Below are 26461 nucleotides of genomic sequence, written 5' to 3' on the forward strand. Positions count from 1 at the left end.
TTTACACAATTGATGTATGTATGGATTGTGATAATAGTTGTATGAGCCCCTAATAAAATGATTTAAAAAAAAGAAATGTTCATATTAAAAAGCTTCAAATAACCTTAAAAATGTGTTCTTCAGGGACTTTCCAAAGATTGTTTTAAAGAACCTATCTTAATGTAATTTACATAAACATCACATGCCATGATTATATGAAGGTAGTGATGTCTCCTAGTAGCAAGAAACCTAGCACAGTAAAATGCCAAGCTGTCTGCCACAGAGTCGAACGATGGACAGGGTAGAACTGCCATTGTGGGTGTCCAAGACTATCGCTGTTTATGGGAGTAGTGAGTGCTATCTTTCACCCATGGAGTCACGGCTGGATTCGAGTGGGTAACCATTACACTACCAGGGCTCCCTTTAGGAGGCCTGATTATTCAGGTGGGAGAGCCACTCATCTGCCAGGGCTCTCCTTTAGCTGCCCTCCCTCTGTCCTCTGGTGTTTGGCCTCCTCTTCACCATAAAAGAAGGGCAGGAAAGACAGGAGTCGCTTCAGGATCTCCAAAGATAGGGTGGTAAGTCGTATCTGAAGAGCGATAAGACTTTCTGTTTTATCTTCTATCTTAATTATAACTAACTTTGTATTATAATGAGAATTATAATATTGATAGCCTCCATTTTTTTGGAACATGTCTGAACTCACATCATGACCCAACTTCCCTTCTCAGTACTATTGTGGCTGATACTGCTTTCAGAAGGAAAGGAATTATTATATGAGCTCCCAAAATCCATTTTTAATGATCTGATTGTAAAATAATAGATTGCCTGAGATTAGCTTAATGATTCTCATTAGAGGTTTAGGCCAGATAGAATAACCATGTAGTAGTGTGTCCATTATGAACTAGAGATCTCACCAGCCGACCTGCAAACCAGCACGGAATTTTCTCTCCTTGGGGACACAGCTCTACTTGCCCCATTTATTTCCCCAGAAAATCAATCAAGAAACTAATCATTTAAATCATTTAGATAAGTCAAGAAAAATGTATTGAAATGTACTGTGTACCAACATTTGGGATGTCATCTTAAAATACTTAGCATTGGATATTAAAGATAAATGCATAAACATGTATTAAATAGAGTAATTTATTTCTGGTTAAAATAGAACGGGCCTTTCTGTTTTCCTTCCAAACTCCACTAAAATGACCACAGGCAGAACAGAGAGAAGAGGCAAGAAGTAACAGCAACAAACTCAGACACAAAGGCACAACAAAGTTCAATTCCAAACTGGCAACAGGAAAATAAAAAGGGGAAAAAGCAAACACCTAATCTGTACCAAAGAATCACCGATAGGCTCAGGAACTGCCACAAAAACAGGTCACTCCCTAAAGTGGGAATGAAGACGAGCCTGGACACATGAAGATGGGGGGGAGGCAGGCTGCTCGATCACATGCCCAGCTCTTTGCAGTCAGCTGAGGACCCTCCTCCCCTTTTGCAAGGCTTGGTTTTGGGGCCGGGTTCCGTTGCCACCCAACCAGGCCGGAATTGTCCATGGAAGTCTCCACACGGAATACGAAATCTTCACCTTGCACCTTTCCCTCACTCCCAGAATATTGGCAGCCATACTCTCCAGGCAGGAGAAGGGAAAGGAGGGCACAGACAGATCCTGCTATGAAGGATCTCACAGAAATAGCTTGTCTCCATGTATCGGGCTTCCCTGGAGTACAAATCTTAATGATAAACGAACAGCTAAGGATCACCACACATTTGAGGAAAACGTGTGTGATAAGGTTTTGTGCCAACATAGCTGGGCCAGTATTCTTCGTGGTTAGGCAGTTAACTCCTAGTAATTCCCCATAACCTGACCCAGCACAGTGCGGTCACAGCCAGTCAGTTGTGAACCTCCAGGACAGGACAAGAAAGGTGGAGTGAAACATCCTTACTCAGATCAAAACGCTGATACAATTCATTATCTTGGGGGTGTGGCCTGGCTCCAATGTAAGTGGACAACGCAGGAAAAATATTTGCTTTGTTCATCAGGCTCATTACCTCCAAGTCTTTGGACTTGAGCCAATGGCCTGCCATGGTCCTTACTGATCCTGGGAGTTGTCAGTCACTGGCCATCTGACTTGCCAACCTTGTCTTCATTGCGTGTGCAGCCATCGTCTTGCTGACTTTAGCTTCATCCTTCTCTGTAGCCACCACGGATCCTCCCTCCTCCCTCGCCAGCTGCACGAGTCAGGGGAACACTCACCTAACCTCTGACCGTGGGTTGGAACGTGCTTCTACAACTGCATGCATCACTTTCTTGATATGAATGTATATATGTCACCACTTTGGCATCTCTAGAGAACCTAGCCCAAGACAGCATGTATATGAAAAACTGATACCCAAACAAACAAGCAACAAACAAAACAAGCTGGAGGAAGCAAGGACTATGGAAGCAAATGAAATATTCTCCAAGAGATAAGAGAATATCTTAGTGGAACAGGAAAAGAATATTTAAAAGAATGTAGAAATTATATATACAAAAAAATTATATATACAATAGAAAATTTGAAGGGTAAAATGAAGAAACTTTAAAAACATCTGCATGGGAAATAGAAATTAAGCCTAAAATTTCTAATGTTTGAATAATCTAACTTCCAATAAAAGAAAACAGAGAAATCAATGGGAATAAATCATCCACAGACTATATGATAACTTTAGTCACAGATTAAAAGAAGACTCTAAGTAACCAGCATAGAGATGACAATAAGCCCAAACTACAGCACCTCATTTTGACATTACAGAACACCAGAGAGAAACAGACCTTAAAAGCTTCTAGAGGGAAAATTTCCATTCAGAGGATCGAGAACCAGAATGACATCAGACTTCGGAACAGCTACAACATCGAAAACTGAAAGAAAGGGATGTAGATGCCGTCAAAAGTTCTATGGGAAAAATGATTCCACTTAGACTTCTGTGTCTGCAAAATTCCTGTGCGGGAAATTTTGCAGACATTCAATGTCTCAAATATATATTTACCTGTGCTCTTTTATCAAGATGTGCTTCACCCAAAAATAAAGACCCAAACTAAGAAAGACAGGCATGGGATCCAGAAAACCAGAGTCAACAGAATAGAGAGAAAAGAGGATGTTTTGGAGATGTTAGAGGGCTCTTCAAATCTGACAGGTGCACCGCAGGCTTGAAGAGCAGTCAGTACCAAATAGAATTGGTCAGGCGGTTCTGGGATAGATGTCTTCTAGACCAGAAAATTGGCCAAATATTAATTTTCTGATGGAAGATTTAGATATGTAGATACTTGGAGAAGAGCAATGAAAGCTAGCAGTTATAAAGCCTTTATCTCTAGAGAAAATAATTAAGTTTTGTGGGAAAGGAAAAGTAGACTCTAGGGCTCATACGTGACTAGCATTTACAGAGTCATAATAATGTAAAGAATAAATATTGAAGTAATCAAAGCAGTTGCTGTTGGTTGTTGGCAAGGTGGCTCTGCCCCACGGCTATCCTGTGTGGATGGAGTGGTAGACCTGCTCCACAGGGTTTTCAAGGCGGTGTGGCTTTTAAGAAGTAGCTCATCCTCCCTGTGTTCCAAGGTGACTTTGAGTTGGTCGGTACTGCCAACCTTTCAACTAATTCATGACCACTTAACCATTATTTGTTCTACCTAGGGACTAACCAAAACTATGCCTGAAGTATACTGGAGAGATGGTATCTTAGTTACCTAATGCTGTTATAACAAAAATATCATATGTTGGCAGCTTTAAAGAACAGGAGTTTATTGTCTCAGAGTTTGGGAGGATAGAAGTTCAAATCAGGATATTGACTCTCTGAGAGGGTGATTCTTGGCTGGTAGCTTCAGAAGTTGCCTGGCATTCCTCTCTATACTTTGACATCTGTCTTCAAACAATGTTTAGCTGTGTGTCTTTTCTGCTCTTTTTTATAAGATACCACTTCGAAGTGATTATATTTAAAACCCACCTTGTTCTAGTATGACCTCATTAACATAAGAGTAAGGGCATATTTTCATGCACAGGAATTAGAACTTCAACATGTATTTAGGATAGACACAATTTGATCCATACTATATGGGCAAATAGAATGTATGTAGCTAACGGTGTGGATGTGACAGATAGCTAAACCCACTTTTTTCAGGAAGTCAAAATCTGCTATTTCAACTCTGAAAGGGGCAGTAATATAAGTGTTACTTATAGATAAAATAGTTCTCGACTGAGCAGCCACAGGTGAGGAGAAGTAGTAAATAGGTGTGTGGCATGGTACAATAACTTTAAATAAGCCTTGTACATATAATTAATAAAGCAAAAATGAAATAGAAAAAATATAAACATACTACACATAATAGAGGAATAAAAAGGCATATGAAGTAAATTCTAAACCAGCAGTTCTCAACCTGTGGGTCACAACCCCTTTGAGGGAGGGGGGTCGAACGACCCTTTCACAGGGGTTGCCTAAGGCCATCAGAAAACACATATTTCTGATGGTCTTAGAAACTGAGACACCGCTCCTCTATCCGTTTCCAGGTGGGTCTGCCCACACACAAATACACTCACATACGAGTGCCCGACGTAAAGACTGTTACCTATGCTACATCATAGTTCAAGACAACATTTCATTTATTTGTCATTAGAAATAAATATTTCCCCGATGAGAAATACATCTTTCCTCTAGTTCCTAAATGCTTCCTCCCCGTTCCCACTACCATGACTCGAATTTGACCTTGCAAGTCTGGCTAGACCAGAGGATGTACACTGGTACAGATAGGAACTGAAAATCCAGGGAATCCAGGGCGGATGAGCCCTACAGGACCAGTGGTGTGAGTGGTGAAACAGGGGGGGTAAAGGGAGAATGGGTAGGAAAGAGGGAACCGATTACAAGGAACTATATGTGACCTCCTCCCTGGGGGACAGACAACCGAAAAGTGGGTGAAGAGAGATGTCAGACAGGGCAAGATATGACAAAATACCAATTTATAAACTATCAAGGGCTCATGCGGGAGGGGGGTGCGGGGAGGGAGGGGAAAAATGAGGACCTAATGTCGGGGGTTTAAGTGGAGAGAAAATGTTTTGAGAATGATGTACAAATGCGCTTTACACAATTGATGTATGTATGGATTGCGATAACAGTTGTATGAGCCCCTAATAAAATGTTAAAAAAAAAAAAAAGAAAACAAGCCCCCCCAAAAAAGTAAAAAAATATTTCCCAATATATAATTACATATTGTTTTGTGATTAATTACTGTGCTTTAATTATGTTTAATTTGTAACAATGAAAATACATCCTGGATATCAGATATTTACATTATGATTCATAACAGTAGCAAAATGACAGTTATGAAGCAGCAACGAAAATAATTTTATGGTTGGGGGTCACCACCACATGAGGAACTGTATTAAAGGGTTGTGGCATGAGGAAGGCTGAGAGCCACTGTTCTAAACACATTGCCACCACTTGTCTGTCACTGTGGCATACTGTGGTGGCTTGTGAGTTGCTGTGATGCTGTAAGCTATGCCACTGGTATTTTTAAAGAGCAGCAGGGTCACCCAGAGTGAATGGGTTCTAGAACAGTTTCCAGACTGAGAACACACTATGAAGAAGGAATAGGCTGTCCACATCAGAGGAATTCGCCATGGAAAACCTTATGGATGGCACCAGCACATTGCCGGATATTGTGCCAGCAGATGGGCCCCTCAGACCAGATGGCACCCAAAATATTGAGGAGGAGTTGCTTTCTCAAAGTGGAGTCAGCCCTAGTGATGGGAATGGAGTGAAGCCTGAAGGAATAAAGCCTTTGGAAACTTCACTTCCTGATGGGGTCTGACTCAGAATGAGAAGGAATTACTGCAAACATCTACTTGGAATCATTGGAACTTGGAATGTACAAAGTATGAATTTAGGAAATTGGAAGTTAAGAATGAACTAGAACACAGTTGTTAGTGAGCTGAAATAAACTGGTATTGACCATTTTGAATCAGGAAATCATGGTTTACTATAACAGGAATCACAGATTCCAGAGAAATGGCATTGCTTTCATGTTCAAAAAGTAAATTTCAAGATCTATCTTGAAGTTCTGTCTGTGATAGGAAATCTATCTGAATACAAAGAAACTCAGTCAATACAACTATTCAAATCTATGCAACAGCCACTAAAGATAATGAAGAAATTGAAGAATTTTACCAACACTTTCAGTATGAAATTGATCAAACATGCAATCAAGATGCACTGATAATTTTTGGTGTTTGGAACACAAAAGTTGGACAGAAAGAGGAATGAGCAGTAGTTGGAGAAAATGGCTTTGGTGGTGGAAGCTGGAGACAGAATGATAGAATCTTGCAAAACCAATGGCTTGTTCTTAGCAAATATACACAGACACCGAGTAGACTAGGTCTGTGGGGAAAGACAGTGGAGAAGCTCAATATCAGCAGCTAAAATGAGGCCAGGGGCCAACTGCAGAACACACCGCCAATTGCTCGTTTGCAGGTTCAGGTTCAAGCTGAGGAAAATTAAAACAAATTCATACGACCTTGATTATTTTCCACCTGAAGTCAGAGAGCATCTCAAGAATGTATTTGATGCATAGAATGCTAATGGCAAGGCCTGATGAGCTGTGGAGTGACATCAAGAACATCTTTATGAATAAAGCAAAACATCGTAAAAAGACAGCAGAGAAAGAATTGATCCGTGTGGATGTCAGAGGAGATTTTGAAACGTGCACTTAATCATAGAGTAGCTAATGCAAAGGAAAGCAATGATGAAGGACATGCTCTAGACAGAACATTTCAAAGGGCAGCTCGAGAAGACAAAGAAAGTATTATAATGAAATGTGCACAGACCTAGAGATAGAACACCACAAGGGAAGAACATACTTAGTATATAAACTGAAAGACTCCAGGAAAAACTCACTTGCAGTATTGGAAGATTCTATGTACAAAATATTGAACTATGCAGGAAGCATCAAAAGAAGATGGAAAGAATACACAGAGTCATTGTACCAAAAGGACCTCGTTGACATTCTACTATTTCAAGAGGTAGTATGTGAACAAGAACCAATGTTACTGAAGGAAGATGTTCAAACTGCACTGAAAGCATTAGGCAAAAACAAGACTCCGGGTATTGATGGAATACCAACTGAAAAGGTTCACAAGCTGATGAAGCATTGGAAGCACTCACTTGTCTATGCAATGAATACGGAAGACAGCTATCTGGTCAACTGACTGGAAGAGATCCATACTTGTACTCATTCCAAAGAAAGGTGACCCCCAACAGAGTGCTGAAATTATATAACAATATCATTAATAGCACATGCAAGTAAAGTTTTGATGAAAGTCATCCAGTACCTTTTTGCAGCTGTACATTGACTGGTAACTGCCAAAGGTTCAGGAAAGATTCAGAAGTCGACCTGCGTATGTTGGAGGGATCTTGGCTGAAAGCATAGAATAGTAGAAAAATTTTTACTTGTATTGGCTATACAAAGACATTAGACTGCATGAGCCATAACAAATTATGTATAGCCTTGAAAATAATGGAAATTTCAGAATACTTCATTGCTCATGTGAAACCTGTACATGGATCAAGAGGCAGTTGTGCAAACAGAACAAGGGAATGCTGCATCGTTTACAATCAAGAAAGGAGTGCATCAGTGCTATGTATGTATTCAGTCTGTATGCTGGGCAAATAATCAGAGAAGACATATGCAGAACAATGCAACATCGGGATTGGAGGAAAGTTTACTAACAACATGTAATATGCAGGTGATATGTCTTGCTGAAAATGAGGAGACCTTGAGGCATTTGCTGCTGATGATCAAGGATTGAAGCCTTCAGTATGAAATACAATCCAATGTAAAGAAACCAACATACTCACACTTGGACCAATAGGTAGCAGCATCATGATAAAGAAAAGATTGATGTCAAGGAGTTCATTTTGCTTGGACCCACAATCAATGCTGCAGAAGCAGCAGTCAAGGGATCAAATGATGCACTGCATTGAGTAAATCTACTGTACAAGACCTCTTTACAGTGTTGGAAAGCAAGGATATTACTTTGAGGACTATGGCACACCTGATCCATGGGCTTTTCAGTTCCCTCATATGCATGTGGAAGTTGGGCATTAAATTTGGAAGATCAAAGAATTGGTGCCTTTAAATTATGGCGCTGGCAAAGCCTATTAAAAGTACCATGGGCTGTCAAAAGAACAAACAAATCTGTCTTGGTAGAAGTACAGGCAGAATGTTCCTTAGAAGCAAGGATGGAAAGACTACATCTCATGTATGTTGGAAATGTTATCAGGAGAAACCAACTTGGAAACTATAGAGAGAGTCAAAAAGAGGAAGACCCTGCACAAGATGGTTGCAACAATGAGCTAGAACATAAAAGCCATTGTGGGGATGGTGCCAGACTAGATGGTGGTTTGTTCTGTTGCACATTGGGTCACTGTGAGTCAGCACGAACTTGACAGCACCAACCAACAGCAGACAACAAGTAGATTAATCTCTTGGAAGACAAATCTCCATGTGTCTCATCCTTCCACATGTCTTGTGATTGGAGAAACTGACCGCCTTTGCTCTCTAGATGATCTTGTAACAACTCTTTCAAAATGCAAAAGACCTAGAGCAGTCAGAAGTAAAAGTCGAACAAAGTTGTAAGACCAACATTTCCCAATTTGAAAACTAATTACAAAGCTACAGTAATCAAGGCTGTGTGGCACTGGCCCACATATAAGCAGATAGATCAAGGAAGTGGACCTGAGTGTCCAAAAGCAACCCCTCATGTTTCTGGCCAACTGATTTTTTTTTACAAAGGTGACATGGAAAATGGAGCCGAAGAGCTTGGAAAACAGTCTGGCACTTCCTCAGAACGGCAAATGTGAAGCTTCCATGTGACTCAGCAATTCCACTCTTAGGTATCTTATTGTTGTTGGTAGTTGCCATCAGGTCGATTATAATTCATGGTGACCCCATGTGTGCAGAATCGAATTGCTCCATCAGGTTTTTCCATAGCTATGAATTTTAGGAAGCAAATCATCAGGCCTATCTTATGAAGCCTTGCTTCTGGGTGTGTTCTAACCACCAGCCTCCCCGAACACACACACCGAACACACACACCGCCTGCCTACACAAAAACTTTCACGTGAATATTCATAGCAGCAATATCCATGATCGTCCCCAAAGTAAAAAATCCGCACGTTCATCAGGGGATGAGTGAGTAAACAATGTGGTATACCCATCCATAAAAAGGACCAGGGGGCTGATGCGTGCTACAGCATAGGTGAACCCTGAAAACATAATGCTAAGTTGAATAAGCCAGTCACAAAAGACCACATATCACATGATTCCTTATATTAAATGTCTGAAACAGTCAAATGAATAGACAGAAAGAGTAGTGGTTGCCAAGGCTGGAGGGTGATTGAGGAATAACTGCAAGGAGATAGGTTATTTTGGGGATGACAACATTTTTCTGAAATTAGTGGTGATGGTTGTGTGCTTCTGTAAATATATGTGTTAGTTTGGGTAGACTAGAGAAACAAAGTCATAGACACTCAGATGTGTATAAGAAAGTGGTTTATCAAAAAGTGGATGAAGGGAGACGTCGGACAGGGCAAGATATGACAAAATACCCATTTATAAACTATCAAGGGCTCATGCGGGAGTGGGGAGCGGGGAGGGAGGGGAAAAATGAGGACCTAATGTCGGGGGTTTCAACGGAGAGAAAATGTTTTGAGAAACGATGTACAAATGCGCTTTACACAATTGATGTGTGTATGGATTGGGATAACAGTTGTATGAGCCCCTAATAAAATGTTAAAAAAGGAAAAAAAAAAAAAAGAAAGTGGTTTATATACAAGAGCAATTGATTATTGAGAAAACATCCCAGCCCAGTCCTGATCAAGCCCATAAGTCCGATATTAGCCCATATGTCCAATACCAATCTATAAAGTCCTCTTCAGACTCACGAAACACATGCAATGACACCAAATGCAAGGAGATCACAGGCCAGTAGGTGGGAAGTCTTGTGGATCCAGTGGCGTTGTGAGCATCTCAGCACTGGCAGGGGTCTCCACATGGTTCTTTCAGCTCTGAAACTGACTGCCTCAGGGTAGCTTCATGTGGCTTCTCCTCAGAAATGTTTCATAGGTAGTGAGCCTTGTCAGTAGAGAGTCTCCAAGGGAGCGGGCATAAAGAGGGAATGTCTCCTACCTCCAAGGGGGAAATACAGGAGTTCTCAGAATCCTCAGGAGAAGGCCAAGCCCACACAGAGGCCTCCTTTGCTATCACCTCATTGACAGGCTAGACTCCACCCTTTCAGTGATAATCCTTTCAAATTGACAAATGATTATATACTTTTAAAAGTACTGAATTATGTATCCTTTTAAAAGGTGGATTTTTATGGTGTATAAATTATTTCACAATGAAACTGTTATTAAACAAGGGAGCGGGGCAGTCAAAACTCTTTCCCTATTTGTTCTCCTAAAGTAAGTAGCTTTGTGGTTGACATTGTGCTGAATTCCTTTAGAGAGAGTGAGCCTTCTAGGGGCAGAAAGTTGGATTTCCTGCGACAGAGAGAAGATAGTGGTGGCAAGTGAGACCTAGTGGGAGGGACCTATTCTCTGTTCATAAGAACTTCAAGGAGAGAAAAAACATTGCACCACAAAGAGACAAAAATCACTGTGTCCTTGTAAGTGAAGATTTTGAAAGGGTTGACTCCTGGACGGAATGAGTCGGTGGGCCTACGTTTTCAGGACCACAGTCTCCGGGAATACCAACGTCTACCAGCATCGCATTGTTCACAAAGACAACATTCTACATTTTAACTCGGGTGAGTAGCCATCTCAGGTGGAACCACTGCGTTCTCCCCATCCAGAAGAAAGAAGAGTGGGGAAATCAGAAGGCATCTGGGCGAACATCTCCATCTCTACCACCTTGAGACCAGAAGAACTCGATAGTGGCCAACGGCCATTATCAACTGCTCTGAAAGGGCACGTTAGAAGATCCTGGATTGAATGAGTGGAAGACATGGAGCACTGTTCAAAATCATAAAAGAAACAAGCCTTCCTGGTCAGATAGAGACTGGTTCTTAGTTACTCTTTTAGGTCTGGAGCGGAACTCACCCCACCGGTCTAATGACCCACCAAAAAAGATCCAAAGGACAGCCCTTACTTGCCAAGGACAAAGTTCAGAGGGTAGGAAAGCAAGAGGGATGGGAACAGGAAATGCAGGGAGGAAGTGAGGTAAGCGGCGGTGCATCAAGGGGCTGGCCATGGATGAGTTAGACCTATTAAATATATCCTCTGATATAAAGGCTTTCACTTGAAATGACATGTGGAAAGATAACAGGAAAATATTTGGAAATGAAATCCCAGCTCTCTAATACTCCATGTGTCAAAAAGGAAGTAACTCAAGGGCAATTAGAAATTATTTTCAGCTGAATGACAATCAAATTAGAGTACATAAAAATTTGTGGGATGCAACTGAAGCAATGCTTGGAGGAAGTTTATAGCATGAAACACAAGTATGTATTTTAAAGGAAGGAAGTTCTCAGTGGTCTAAGCTTCTACTTTCAAAAACTAAAGGGTTAAAAAAAAAGAACCCAGAGAAAGAGGAGGCGGGTACGCTTCTGTTGGTGGATATACCTGGTAGGGCAACCTGCCATTGGGAAAATGCTGCACCTTACTTATGTAGACCCCCAAGAGGAGACTGAGTCTGGTATCGTGTTCCTAATTGGGCACTTTTGATCTAGGTTCTGTCCAGCCCTTGGTGACCCAGAACACGTGCAATAGACAACCAGGACTTTAGATTTCGGTGTGTTTGAGGTAAACAGCAGCCTCCGTAGCCCACACTAGAAGCTTCCTATTTGGAAACCCTAGTAAGTGAATTGGACTTTACCTTAACCTGATCTGTAGCAGATTAAGGAACTGAAAGGCTCCCTTGGACTTAAGGCGGAAATGTCCGAGTGTGAGAAGAAGCAGATCACAGCTATCCCAAGGCTGTGGATTTAGAAGTCATTGGCCTTTGGTTTGGATCTCTTGCTTTGAGGGTGCCCGATGAATGGTGGGTTGGGACTACCATGCATTTGCAGTTTTTGGGCTTTTTGCCTTTTTTTTTTTTGACATGTCTTAGTCTACCAGGTATGGTTCTGCATTATTCATGTGAATAATGAATGAGAATTATTCAAAGATTTCCCCTATCTCCAACCCTCACTGTTAGTGTCATGTCCAGTCGCTTGAGTATTTCATTTTTACAGGTTCACAATCTGCGTATTTTGTTCTATAAAGCCGTCCTATACATGCATACTTTTATTTTCTCAACAGTATTTGAAATTCTATTACATTGACTAACTGAATGATACAATCAGTAGAATTATCATATGCCCCATGGGGATGAGTAAAATGTTCTCCAATTAAATGATAATGATGTCTCTTAAGTGGACCCGGGACATATATAAACCATGGGTATATGACGGGTTTTGAGCGCTCATTTAATTGTAGCCCTAATTTCAGAACAATTTGTTCATATGGTGTAACTCTACACAATACTTGCTTCATGAAGAGATCAGTGAAGATATGGGTGTTAAAGCAAAAAGTGAAGAAATCAGATGGTGCCTGGCTAATCTAGGAATATTCACTGTATGATTTATTATTTACTCATATACTTATTAGTTCACTAAATAGGAAAAATATTTGGCAATTCCTTAAAAAGTTAAACATGTAATTATCATAACAGATGCCAGATGTCACCACGTTGCCTCTGAGTCACGGCAATTCTGCGTGTGTCAAAAGAAGAACTAAGCGCCTACGGTTTTCAGTGGTTGATTTTTTTTTCTGTAGTGAACCAACTGCCAGACTTTTCTTCTGAGGTGCCACAAGGTGCACTCAACCAGCTAACCTTTGCATTAGGAGCAGAGCATGTTACCTTTGGCACCACTCAGAAACTTCACATTGAAAATAGAAGTGATGATGATTACACAACACAGTAAATGTAATGACAGCCACTGAATCAGAGAGTTAAAAATAGATGTTCTGTTATATATATTCTACCAAATGAATCAAGGAGAAAGAAAGGGCTATCAAGCCACAAAGACCATACCACAAAGCAAGAGATGCCTGGGGTCCACCAGACCTGTGGTGCACTGAAGAACTCCACCTTCAGAGGGAGCCTGGCCCTGCTAACAGCTTCGTTTTCAACTTGCAGCTTCGGGCACCGGGAGAAAATAGCCCCCTGCTAGTTTGAGTCCCCTCAGTTTGTGGTGGTTTGTTATCGTAGTCCTAGGACACGAATGTAGATCTAATAGCACTGACCTCTCAGGGGAAGTGAAAGGTTTAAAAGGGCAAAACAGTGTTTGCCAAGTACCCGATCTTTTGAATCTGAATCATTTGAATCTGAATAAAATCTTTTGAAAACATCTCAAAGGATGGCTCACCTTACTGGAAATTCACCACTAGGAGTTTGTCCTTGAGTTTGGTCAGCATACTCTAGATTGAATTGAATTCTGTTTCTGAAAAATGTGTGTTATCTTGGGTGGGTTGTGGTTCTCAGTATTTTGGCAGAAAGTATGTAAAGAGGGAAGTTGGCAATGATGCCATGAGGTGATCATCCCCAGGATGTGATATGGCCAGCGAATCAGTTGTAAGGGGGGTTAGGATGGGGAGGGACCTGGGTACCATCAAGAAAGTCCGGAAGCTGAGTATGTTCTTCAGACCAAGAGTGCCTGTGTTGAGAACTTCCTAGACCCAGGGGGTGATCGAGCCCAACACACATAGCGATATCCAAGGGAACCTGAACCCAAATGTTTAAAAGAGACAAAGAACTTCCTTCGAAAGTGTTAGTCAACAGAAGCAGCATTTGCCAACAGAGACAGAGGTGTATGCTAAAGTTTAACGTCGACCTTTCTAAACTATGAGAGAGCGCGTTTGTTTGTTAAAGCTATCCACTTGTGGTCTCTTGCTATAGCAACACGAGAAAACAAGGATAATTTCTGTGAATGAAAAATGGATGAATGGATGAATAAAGAGGGAAAGGACATAAATGGAGGAGAAGCAGAAAGTTGAATTTCTTTGTGTCATATCACTAAAGCACTTGGTTTAGTTCTGTACAGTCTTTCTAATTCCAATCAGAGTGCTGTGAAGTTAATGCAACTTAAATTTCTGAACTGTCGTTATGGTAGCTGTACATGGTTTAAAAGGGCATAAACCACAGCCTGGGCAGTTCTATACAAGAAAGAAAGTTTATACAAGATCCTGCCTACAACAGATTGATGCTTAAAATAGCTATACCTTCAGGGGAAAATGAGCCAGAAGTGCCTGTATTCATATGATCTTACAGGCCAACCTTCACTTGCATAGTCCAGGAATACTTAGAGAAAAATGATCTACACAGGTTATGCCCACAGATACCTGAGAGCCCAAATGAAAACTCTCCCCTGAATATTCCTTAGTCCCAGGGATTTTTACTCAAAATAATTTTCAGATATAATGACCAACCAGGCACACAAGGAAATAAGGTAAAGTGAATAACAGGCAACAGAAACCTGAAGTAAACAAACAAATACACTCGCAAAGACTATTGGATTATCAGACAGATTATGATCATTCTGTTTCCTAAATAAAAGATAAATGTGAGTATATACAATGAATGTGAAAATAAGACCCGTGGCAGAAATAGATTTTAAAATATCCAAACAGAATATGTAGACATTAACCAAAGTAAAGAACTCGGTAGAAGGGTTTAGCAGCAGATTATACACCATCAAAGAGACAATTCACCAACTGGAAGGTAAATCAAAGTTATCCAGAATGTTTTAAAGAATTGAACATATAGAATATGCAGAAGAGAAGGTTAAAGGCATAAAGCGTATAATGAGAAGCCCTAACCTGTTTATCAGAGTCCCAGAAAAATGTGATAGGCTGCAATTAGAATAATATTTGAAAGAGTAAATAGCTAAAGATATTCGTGATTTGGTGAGTTTATTCATTCATAGAATCAAGATCCCCAAGCAGAACAACTAAAAAGACATCTTCAGTGCTCAGTATATTGAAGCAGCAGAGGACCAAAGCGAAGAGATAAGTCATGAACATGGGCTATAAGGGGAAAAAGATTAACTTCAAAGGAGCAGCTGTTAAGCTCATCGCACACTGCTCAGAAACCAGATTATGTAATGTTATCTTTGTTGTGCTAAAAAATAATGAACTGTCGCCCTAGAATTGTATCCAGTAGGAAATCTTTCAAGAAATAGAGGTGGAAAGGAACCTTTCAGATAAGTAAAAACTGAAAGGCTTTGTCCTAAAAGAGCCTTCCCTAGAGAAAGGAAAAGACTGAAAGGTCTAAGATGCAGGAAAGAAGGCAATATAAATATGTGTGAGCATGAACTGTATAACGCAACCCTAATGTCATATGGAGGGAAAACTATTCATAGAATTAAAATGTATAACAAAAATATGTAATAAGCTGGGAAGGGGATTAAATCAAATCAAACTATTTGAAGGGTCTCCTAATGGAGGATCAAGGTCCTCCTTTTCTTTCTATGTTGATAAGCATGTTTCAATTCCTAAAATAACCCCTGGGGTAGGCTGAGTTTTCTAAAGAAATCAAATCAGAGATACTGATGTTTGTACGATACATTTCTACCAGGGAAGCGGCCCACACAGTGGTAGAGTAGCAGGCCCAGTCCAGCTCGAATCTGTGGGCCAGATACTCTCTGATTCACTCAGCTGTTCGCATCGGGGAACCAGAAAGCTGAAAGGCGAACCAGGAGACAGGAAGACAAAACAGGAGTTGGGAAGACCACCAGCCGGTAAAGGCAAAGTCAACTGCATCCAAGGCAGGCAACATGTCAGGCCACTGACAGCTCCTAGGGTCAGCAGGCCCCATGATGGGGTGCTGGCCCCAAGTCCCAAGGCCAAGATGCAGGATCCAGGTCAGTAGGAAGAAGCAGGAGTCGGTGCTCCGCAGTGTCTATATCTCAATATGAAATAGGCCACACCCCCAAAGAGACATCATCAGGCGGCGACCTGCACCTTATAGAAGAGATCTTACTGTCACACCTACCAAGGATCCTGGCCCAGCCAAGTGGACACAAAATCTAACCATCACAACCACCAAAGGAATGAAAATTGGTTGTGTAAGTTCTGGATCAGTAGAGGGAAAGAAGTAGGACAATAACAAGCATCAATCCCAAAGTCAGCCATACAAGAGAAAAGAAAGAAAGGAAGGTGGCCCAGGCAAATCACAAAATAGGATGGTTTATTCACTATGAGGCAGTATTAACTTGATGGCGGCCAGGCGTGTGGGTTTTTTTTTTACATTGAAGCCAAAACATATCAGTAATTGTAATCATGTAAACAGACCAAATATCTTAGGGAAAAGGCAAACTTTGTTACAACATTTTTTATCGTCCTTTGTGCTACGTAAAATATTAACCAAAGAATCCTGATGTGGTTGTATTTGTATCTTACTACAGTAAGAGGGCTACTTCCTTTACTATATCAGGAGGATGTAATTTTTTTTAATGGACATAACTAAAGGGGGACAAATTTAAATCCAGAATCTTTTTTTAATTAATCATTTTATTGGGCGCTCTTACAAATCTTATAACAATCCATCATTCAATAGTATTCAGTACACTTGTACATATGTTGCCATCGAGATTTCCAAAACAATTTCTTTTTCCTTGAGCCCTTGGTATCAGTAAATCCATAATCCTAATGTGATAGTTTACCATAATTTTCTGAAGAATCCACTAACTCTACAAAAATCAGTAAGTATGTAGAAGAGTGGGGAGCATGATCTAATGACCATGTATGGAGCACTACACCCACCAACTGCAGGGAATACCCTCCTTTTTTTGTTTGTTTGTTTTTTGTTTTTTTTGGGAATACCCTCCTTATAAGCATAGGCGAACCATTTCAAAAATTGACTTTCATCTTCCAGGAACTGTCTGGGCACACTTACAAACATTTTCTCCTTTATTTAACATAAAATTGTATAATGGGCGTGTAGGCTGGAGAGCAACCATTTTGCCTTCCACATGCATCCTTTCCCTGCCTTGTGTGTTTTGTGCCCATCCGGGCAGACATGTCTTGTGGGAGGAGGTCAGATGTGCAGGCATTCCCTCCCCTGAGGGAATCAGTTGCCAGACTGCTGTCTCATCCCTCCACAGGGGTGGGCCTGCTCCCTGCCTCTGGGGACAATGGACAGGCTCCTGTAGGAGGGGTTTACACCCTACTGATAATGTTCCTATGGAGACCCAGAGACCACCCTTTCATTGCTGTGTAACCTATAGTGCAGCCCCTTCCTGTGACGTATGTCTTTACCTGTAATTAGTGGGCTGGATTGCCCCCAAAAGGTATATAGGTGTGAGTCAGCGGAACTTCCCTCTCTGACTCTGACTCTGAGCTCCTTGCTGCTCACTCCCTGGTCACTCCCCTCTCCCTTGTTCCCTTCCTCTCCTTCCCTTCCCCCTCTCTCCATGTGGACCACCAAGCTGGGCTGAGGTGAGCAATGTTGCTATGTATCATGCCTGACTGTATTATTGTATTATCTCTCATGCTCTTGATGACTTTAATATAATGCTTATATATCTCAACCGTACAATTGTGCATTACTGAACCCAGAAGTAGTATTACTAAACTCGTAGGAGTAGCAGCGGGTGGGGGCTGGGCCCCTCACTCTCCCTCAGCATCATTTTTATTTTTTTAATTTAATACTACAATGTCTGAGCTGCATTCATGAGTTTGCTTCCCCTTTGACTTCTCGTTGAATTTATTTGGTGAAGGATAAAAACATGAAATTGATAAGTGACAGGAAAGTAGAATCAGGGTATTTATCTTCACTGTCCTCTGCTGGATTGCCAAAAATGACTGTATCTCGCTTCCTCTAAGTCTGTCTTTGCCAGTGACCCAGTTAGGAAGTGGGAAAAAGACATGAGCAGACAGTTCACCAAAGTGATGTACAAAAAAACAACAACACAAAAACCCAACAACAAAAACAAAGTGACGTACAGATGGCTAACAAATGCATGAAAAACTGCTCACGATCACTAGCCATCCAGGGGATGTAAATTAAAACAACATTGAGATACCACCTTATACCCATAATGCTTGGGGGGGGGAGTGTCAAATTGTCTACAGATGGGCCTTGGGTCTCCACTCCAACCCCCCTCTTATGCATTGATATAATTGTTTGTTTTGGATCTTTTGGTACCTGGTCCTGTCAACAACTCATGATCACACAGGCTGGTGTGCTTCTTCCATGTGGGCTTATTTGCTTCATTACTAGATAGCTGCTTGTTTAACTTCAAGCCTTTAAGACCCCAGACCCTGTATCTTTTGATAGCCAGGCACTATCCTCGTTTTTCACCACATTTGCTTATGCACCCATTTTGTCTCCAGTGATCGTGTTGGGAAGGTGAATATCAAAGAGTGCCAGGTTATTAGAACAAAGTGTTCTTGTATTTAAGGAAGCCTTGAGTAGAGGCCCAAAGTCTGTCTATCTTAATACTTAACGTATAATATAAACACATGCACATTGGCCTCTATCCTTTTCATTATAAATTAATATATTCATATATACATGCCTATAGCTATACTTCCATAAATAGCTTCTGTTCCCTACTTCTTTCCTTGATTGTCTTTCACCTTTTTCATGTCCCACTAGCATGTTTGCCCTGCATTTGGCTCTCAGTAATTCCTCTTGGATACATTGCACTTGATCAAACACCACCAGGACTCCTCACCATCATTTTTAGATCTATTGTTCATTATCCCTGAGTTTGTTGGCTCCCTGCTCCCCTGTCCTCTCCCATGTCCCCCTGGGATCTCTTATCCCATTGTTTTCTCCTCGACATTGTTTGTCCTATCTATCTTCTATAGATAGACACAGGGTGAAAGAAAAAAAAAACAAACCCAATAGATAGTTCCAGGTCTGTCTGCTGACCCTTATGAGTGTGTTCCAGTTGGGCCTGGTGAGGTGCTAAGCCCTATCCCCCGGGTCAGGAGTCTATTTTCAGGATTCCTCTGGGACTTGGTTACTTAGCTCCCCTTGCTGTCCTATTGCACTCCCTTCCCATTTCACTCCACTACCACTCCACGAGGTAGGTCAGGCACACTTTCCACACAGTGTCTCCAGTGCTCTCCCCTGAAGTGCTATGGGTCATTAAGGGACTATCATGTCTAGTGGTGAGGCCAGGACTACAGTCCTCTCTGTGCATTGGCTGCTCCAAGCAGGGATGTTGCCTCTGGGGCTTGGTGGACCATGATGTGGTCCACTCTCTCTCTTTCCCTCTTATTTTGCACCCGTGTGATCTGGACAGCCCTGCCAGTCTCCCCTGGCTATATCTTCAGTGCTGCCCTCTGTATTACATTCTTCTGGGGAGGGGAATCAACCTAGCTCAGCGTGGGCCCCGTCCCGTCATCCTCTCTGTTAGCTTGCTGCTCCATGCCAGTATGTTGCCCTCAAGTCTTGGTGCTCTGGATGGGTTCTGGTCCGTCTCTCCCTTTCCTGTGGAGACAAGCAATAACTGCCTTAAGGGGTCCTGGGGTAGGTGGGTGGGTGGGATTCATTCTTGCCTTCTTTTCCTACTGAGGCAATGTTATCTTGGTAATGGTTTTCAGTGTGTAGACTACTGGATGGAGTTGCACCATATGGCAGTCTCCTGCTTGTGCGTGGTGGATGTTGGTCTTCTGACCACCGTGAATCAGAAAGGATTTTCCTCAGGGTTGGGTGTCTTAGGGTATATTCTTTGAGTTTTCCCTTGTTTGGGAAGACTCTTACTCAACCATCTTTCTTAATAATTTGGCAGGGGAGAGGATTCTCGGGTTGGCTTTTCTTTTCTTAACTTTTGGAAGATGTTATTCCACTCTCTCCTCCTCCTCATGGTGTCTGCTGATAGGTTTGAGCATATTCTTACCTGAGCACTATTGTATGTGACTGGTTTTTTTCTCTTGCTGATCTTAAAATTTTCTCTTTTTCCTTGAAGTTGGATAATTGAACTATTCTGTGTCTTGGCAGGTTTTTCCTGGGGTTTAATTTAATTAGTGTCCTCTCTTCTTCCTGTATGAATGTCTAATTCTCATTCATTAAGGTGGGGAAATTTGCTTCCAGGAATTTCCTCGCTAATTTAGGTTGACTTCTTCGTTGTGTTTTGTTCTGGTAGACCCATTATTCAAATATTGTGCCTATTCATAGCATCTGTCATTGTTCTCAGGTTTTCTTCCACCTCTTTGATTATCTTGTTTGACTGTCTTTCCCATTTGTTGAAGCTGTCTGATTGTTCTCAAGCTTGCTGGTATGATTCTCTGCCTCTTCTAGTCTGTTGGTGAGGTCTGTGATCTTGTGTTTTGCTTCTGTTACCTCATCCATTGATTCCTGTAATTCCTATTGGTGTGTGGAATTCATCCCCTCTATCGTGGATTTATCTCCTCTATGATTGCATCCTTATTCTGTGTGCTTCCTTCATTCCTGTATTACTCCAAGCAGCATTCTGAAGATTTCTTTTTGTTGCAGATTAACGTCTGTTTCTTCTATAGCATCTTTAGGTTTAGGATTTCTTCCACTGTTGCATTTTGGTTTTTTTGTTTGTTTGTTTCCTCGTTGAGGTTGTTGAGGTATATTGTTGTCTGCATGTCTTTTTGAAAGAACTGGGGGCCATGTTCCTATGAGACCGAGTCGCCCTGAGCTCTTTCTCTGTGTGACTGGTAAGTGTGGATTTGGGGGCGACCTGTGGCCTACTATTATGGTGGGTTGGGCTGCTGTGTATGCGAGGTGCTGCGACTCAGGCTTGGTCTAGACTGTCTGGCCACACTTTCCAACCTTTTAAAAACTCTCTGTGGAGCTCAAAACTGGTAGAGCCAGTTTTTGGCTTTTGCTGTGGCTATTAGAACCTGTTGGCTATTCTTGTTTTGTTATGTTAAAAGTCTAGGTTGTGCTCTGGGGTTTAGAATTCTGGCTGTCTTGTTATATTAATGCTATGCTAGTGGATAGAGTTCTAGTGGCTTACACTCAAAGTTACACAAAGGAACACAGCCTAGAATTGAAAGTGTTTAAATTTTTTTTTCCTTTCCCTTTCTATAATGGGCTTGTGGGGGTGCCCTGGTATCAGGGCTGTGCCATGCTGTCCCCCAGGGAAGGGGAGGCCAGAGTAGCAGAGTGGGTTTGAGGCTGACAGGATCTGAATTGTCTCCTGGCTGCACTTCTGTGTCATTCCCGTGCTGCACAGCATTGCAGGTTGTGCTCTGGGGAACTGGGTAAATATCCCAGCAGCTCTTTAATCGCTGCAAATTAGTGTCTAATTATCTAAGGTTACCCACACTGGAAGTTGTGGAACTGGGGAGAGGGGATGGCTGATGTGATCACTCCGTTCCTGGCTGGGGAGGAAAGCTGCAAAGCCCAAGACTGCAGGAGCAGGGCAGATAGCAGAGAGGGGATGTCTAGTGTGAGATCTTGTGGCTAGTTCTCAGAGGTTCTCCATGAACCTGGGGTTCTGACTACTTTTAGACAGCAACCTGGGGAAATTATTGCTCGCTGTGGGACTTGGTTCTTGGGTGCAGGATGGGGTAGTGGACACTGCCCTGTTGGATCTGGTGAGGGGTTAGTGGAGCCTGTGGGCAGATACTGTGAACTTAGAGCATTTCAGCAAGTTCTCAACTCACTTCATGCGTGAAAATCTCAGGGGGCGGTCTGAACCAGACCCTCGTACACGGAATCTATTTTTAGCATCAGTCTCCCAGTATTGATCTCCATAGCTTTTAATTTTCTGGTCTAACAACATGAGTGCCGTCTTGACTTCTATCCATAATGCCTTTTGAAGAAATTATTCAATACAGTGATGATGACCTTTGGATTTAAAATCTCATGGTATTTTGTGTCTCTCTCTTTTTTCTGTTTTCCAGATCGCCATGAGATTATCTCCAAAGAAATCTTGGAGCTAGACCCATGGGAAAACCAGTGGAATGTTGTAGCCATCAATGTCCTCATGCATGATAGCTATGATGTCTGTCTGGTGGCCAGGATGAATCCCCGAGACCTCATCCCTCCACCTTCAGACTTGGTAGAAGAAGACAATAAGCACTGATATTATGTTGCTATAGAATCTCCTGTTGTGTCTGTAAGCAAGGCTCTTGGCATGGAGAGAGCCTACAGGCACTATCAGTCATGCTGGAAATGAGCATTGCATGCCTAGTTTCCCATGCACAAAGCAGAATGTCCTGGGCACTGTGAATGAGAATGGCAGCATCTCTCCTCAAGGACCCCTCAAATTGATAAAGTAGATAGGACACTACAAGACATAATGTGATTAAGAGAGGAAGACAGTGTAATGATTAAGAGAGGAAGAGTGTAAATGCTGTAAGAGTGCAAGGAGATAGAAGAATATTGCACTGCTGGTAGATTCAAGGACAGTATTGCCAAGAAGGAGGCCTTGTATCAGGGCCATGAAGTACAGGAATAAGTGCTAGCATGGTACAGCTAATCATAAGGTCCTTGAAACAATTGAGCAAAGGCCTAAGAGGGGAAAGCTCCATGATTGCTTGGGGTATCTGAACCAGCCAGGTTGCTTAGGGATAGAGTTTACTACTAAGACCAGAAAAAGAGGTAGTAGCTAAAGATCAACAGCTGGAGGACTGAATAATTTGAACCTGGTCTTTGAGCTGAGACATTACTATAAAATAATGACGTTAAAGGAAAGTAGACTTCTCTTTGTATTCTCTCTGGCTTCAGCCTTTTAAATATTGCCTATTTTCATGCAGAATACCCTTCCACTGTGCAGCATTCAATCAGCAGTGTGGCTAGCACTACAAGTCCTAGCAGCTGTGGCACTTCAGCCAAACCAAAGCGAGCTGAGCAATTTAACCCTGAGCCGAGCCCATGCCACGGAACCAAGATAAAGGGTTCTACAGTTCTGGTCCACTGTTGGATGCTTGGACTGGGCTGACCCAGACTGCCTTTCCTTGAGCTCTGACACAGTGTTTTCTTCAGGCCGTCCCTTCTGTGCAGTGGAGAAGAGGCAGCAAAGTTACCTGGGCTACCTGCTGCCTTCTTGTACAGCCCTGGTGTTATCTTCCCCACTGACAGAAGGCAGCAATGGGATTACCTTCAGCCCACAACAGCACAACTAGGAAACAGCCTGGATCTGTTTTAGGGGCTACATTTAAATAACACATGAGAAATCCACCCAGTTTACTTACCACCTGTACTTCTGGAAGCACAGTGAATTCAGAGTGTATTTTGGTTGCTGTTCTTCTGAACATTTTCCAAACAAAAGGTTCACATTGCATCAGGTTCTCTTATAACAGTGGTTCTCAACCTGTGGGTCACAACCCCTTTGGGGATCGAACAACCCTTTCACAGGGGTCACCTAAGACCATCGGAAAACACACATTTCCGATGGTCTTAATAACCGAGATACCACTCCTCTCTCTGTCTCCAGGTGGGTCCGCCCACATGCAGGTACACCCACATATTAGTACCCGGCGTGAAGACTGTTACCAGTGCTACACCCTGCTTCAAGACAAAATTTCATTTATTTGACATTAGAAATAAGTATTTCACAATACATAATTACATATTGCTTTTGTGATTAATCATTATGTTTTAATAATGTTCCATTTGTAACGATGAAAATACATCCTGCTTATCAGATATTTACATGACGGTTCATCACAGTAGCAAAATGACAGTGATGAAGTAGCAACGAAAGTAATTTTACGGTTGGGGGTCACCACCACATGAGGAGCTGTATGAAAGGGCTGCGGCCTGAGGAAGGTAGAGAATCACTGTCCTATAAGCTTAACCAAACCATATGCTATCAAGTTGACTTCCACTCATGGTGCCCATGTGTGTCAGAGAAGAGTTGTGCTCAATTGGGTCTCTATGGCTATTGCCTGGTAGAAGCAGATGGCCATGATTTTCTTCCGAGGCCACGCAGGATGGAGTCAAACTATTAACCTTTATGATTAGCAGTCAAGCACTTAGCCGTTTGTGCCACCCAGGGACTCCATTTTTTAAAAGTATAAGTAGCCAGAAAGGCTCTAGATTTTCCCGGTAAGAGACATTCTCTTTATCAAGATAGCTCTTTGGTCAACAGGTAAATGTGACCGTGGGCATCTTCAAGCCCATGTCCCAGGTTTCAGACACTAATGCAAGCAGCAGAAGCGGGTCCAATGGAAAATTGAACCACTTGGGAATCTGCTTCTGTCCCCTGGAGACAAGGCCATAAGACCCGAGTGAGCCACCACCATTGTCCTACTACACTATCTCCAATAGGCTAAACTTTAGGGGAGCAGAAGCCACACCTATCTCCGAGTAGCTGTTCTCCAAGTGTTCCAGGTACTTGGCACAGGATGCGTCTGCGTGGGGTGGTGTTTCTAAGCCAGAGGTCTTGGTCTTTAACTGTGTCTAGGTTAAAGACCTAGAATCAAAATAAGCTGATACAATTATTTTCCCAACAGTGGGGTCATGAATGGGGGCGAGGGGTTGCTTACTGCAAAGATAGAACCATTCCCCCCAAGGTGCTTTGTCTGTTGCTGGAGGTCATGGCAGAGAAGAGCACTGTAGGATTTCCGCTTATGAGTTTTTCTGCAAAGAACACCTGTGCTGGCCTTTAACTACTTAGCATACCAGGTGCGGTCCCGGTTGGTTTTCTCAGTCAGAGAGGCCTGGTCAGTGTACCCCGATGCATCTTTCAAATAAGTTGACTTCAAGATCTGAGTTCAAGCTGTATCTCTGCTACTCTCCTAGCAAGGCTTTCTTGGACAAGACAACTTTCTAAAGTCTTACTTTCCTCATAGCAAAATCAGAAGAAAAAGTACATACTTTATAGGGTTGGTGTGAAGACGGAAAGAGAGAGTTCTAAGCAAAATACCTATCAAACAATAAGATAAGAAACATCACCTAACCGCCATTGTGATCATTACTATGATCATTATCATTGTGATCAGCATTGTTCCCAAAGCAAAACACCTCAAACATAACAGCACTGCCATTGAGTCTCTGAGATTATAGGGCAAGATGTGATACGGTTTGAGAGAGTTCTTCATCTCCCAGACCCGCTGGGCTCTCTTGGTTGGCATACTGGGAAGTAATGGGCAGCTCAGGACTGATGAATGTGCTGGGCTTTGCTGGGAGCTAAGGCATATGTGTGCAGCCTCCATGAAACAGACCCTTGGGAGCAGCATAGCAGGGGCACCTGAGGCTGGTACTGGGTGAGACTGGTGCCCTCTCAGAATCTTGACTCCTGTCTAATGTGGACTCTCTTCTGGGAATTGTCAGACTGGAGGCACTGAAGCGTGCTAGGGTTGGTAGGGGAAGGTCGAGGGCCTTGGCCTGGCTGATTGATGGCTTTGTAACTAATTTCTCAAACTTGTGTGGAAGCTTTGGGATCCAAATAGATGCTTTAACATCTCAAATGTCTGATCTTAAGATTGGATATAATAGATGACTTGCCTAGCTTGGTGCTTATTTTGAGCTCTGGGTACCCCTGTCGGGCCTGCATATTTGTGATTAAAAACAAGTAGCCCTGCCCTCCTGTTCATGGATATTGTTGGAAAGTCAACTGTGAATCAAAGTGTCCTTGGTACTCCTCTTCACTGTAATTGGAGACTGTCCTGATGTGGCACGAAGGCTTCTTGGAAAGCTCTCGCCATTTGCCAGTTCTTATCCTTGTGAAACAGGATTGCCTGAAACGATGCCCCAAAGCATCAGAGGGAAATCCTTTGGATGCCAAGGCCTACATAAGGCTGCAGCTGTCCACCGGAGCCCTGGCTTTGGTTTCTGTGTTCATCAAGACAGCCTCATTGTTCTCTCAGATTGCTTCTTAATGAGCAAAAGCTTCCTATTGTAACTCAAGTAAAAGTGGAACTTAGAAAATCCTGCTTTCATTTTGTTGTTCATAATGCAATTCGATGTAATGGTCCCTGGAGAAAGGGGCCTCCTGCACCTACAGGAGGTGGGTGTCACCGTAGTGGCACAGCCACCGTAGAGGCCCGAGAGAGGCCAGAGACAGGAGCATGTTGGGCAGGTGAGGGTTCATGGTGGTCCTATCTCTAAAGTGGCTGAAGCCCAGAGAATGTCAAGGAAAGCAAGGATGTCCTCACAGACCCCCCCTCCCAGCCCATTGGAGATGATTATTGTAAGAATAGCAGTGGAGCCTATAGGGACTCTGTGTTTGTGTCCAGAAGCCTGGGAAAGCCCAGGGCAGTGGCACAGTGGGCTTCAGCAGCAGCTCCAATGCAGGGTGGTCCCAAGTAGAGAGCAGCAGTGGTTTACCAGGAACCGGGCTGACTCTCTCAGAAAGAGGATGACCCATCAGCCCAAACCAAAGGAAGACCCATCGGTCCAAACGAAAGCCTAGAGATCACCTTGAAACCACAAAAGAGGATTATGAGTTAGAATGAGGACCCCTTGTCTGCAGGATTACACCCATCGTGCTTTAACATGAACCTCACACATGAAGCCTATAAATATAAAAGGAATCCTGGT

General features: G+C 42.4%; 1 protein-coding gene across 1 annotated transcript in view; it reads left to right on the forward strand.

Moving 5' to 3' along the window:
• The window catches only part of KBTBD12 (kelch repeat and BTB domain containing 12), a 68357-nt gene extending 45688 nt beyond the window's left edge, over nucleotides 1-22669 (forward strand). Inside the window, exon 6 of the mRNA XM_004702302.3 lies at nucleotides 21877-22669. Coding sequence (XP_004702359.1) covers nucleotides 21877-22058 — 182 coding nt within the window. The 3' untranslated portion in view covers nucleotides 22059-22669. The remainder of the gene's footprint in view (nucleotides 1-21876) is intronic.
• The last annotated feature ends 3792 nt before the right edge of the window (nucleotides 22670-26461 follow it).

Source organism: Echinops telfairi, unplaced genomic scaffold, assembly GCF_000313985.2.
Source record: "Echinops telfairi isolate 266 unplaced genomic scaffold, ASM31398v2 ScPeMD7_31;HRSCAF=116, whole genome shotgun sequence".
Lineage (NCBI taxonomy): Eukaryota > Metazoa > Chordata > Mammalia > Afrosoricida > Tenrecidae > Echinops > Echinops telfairi.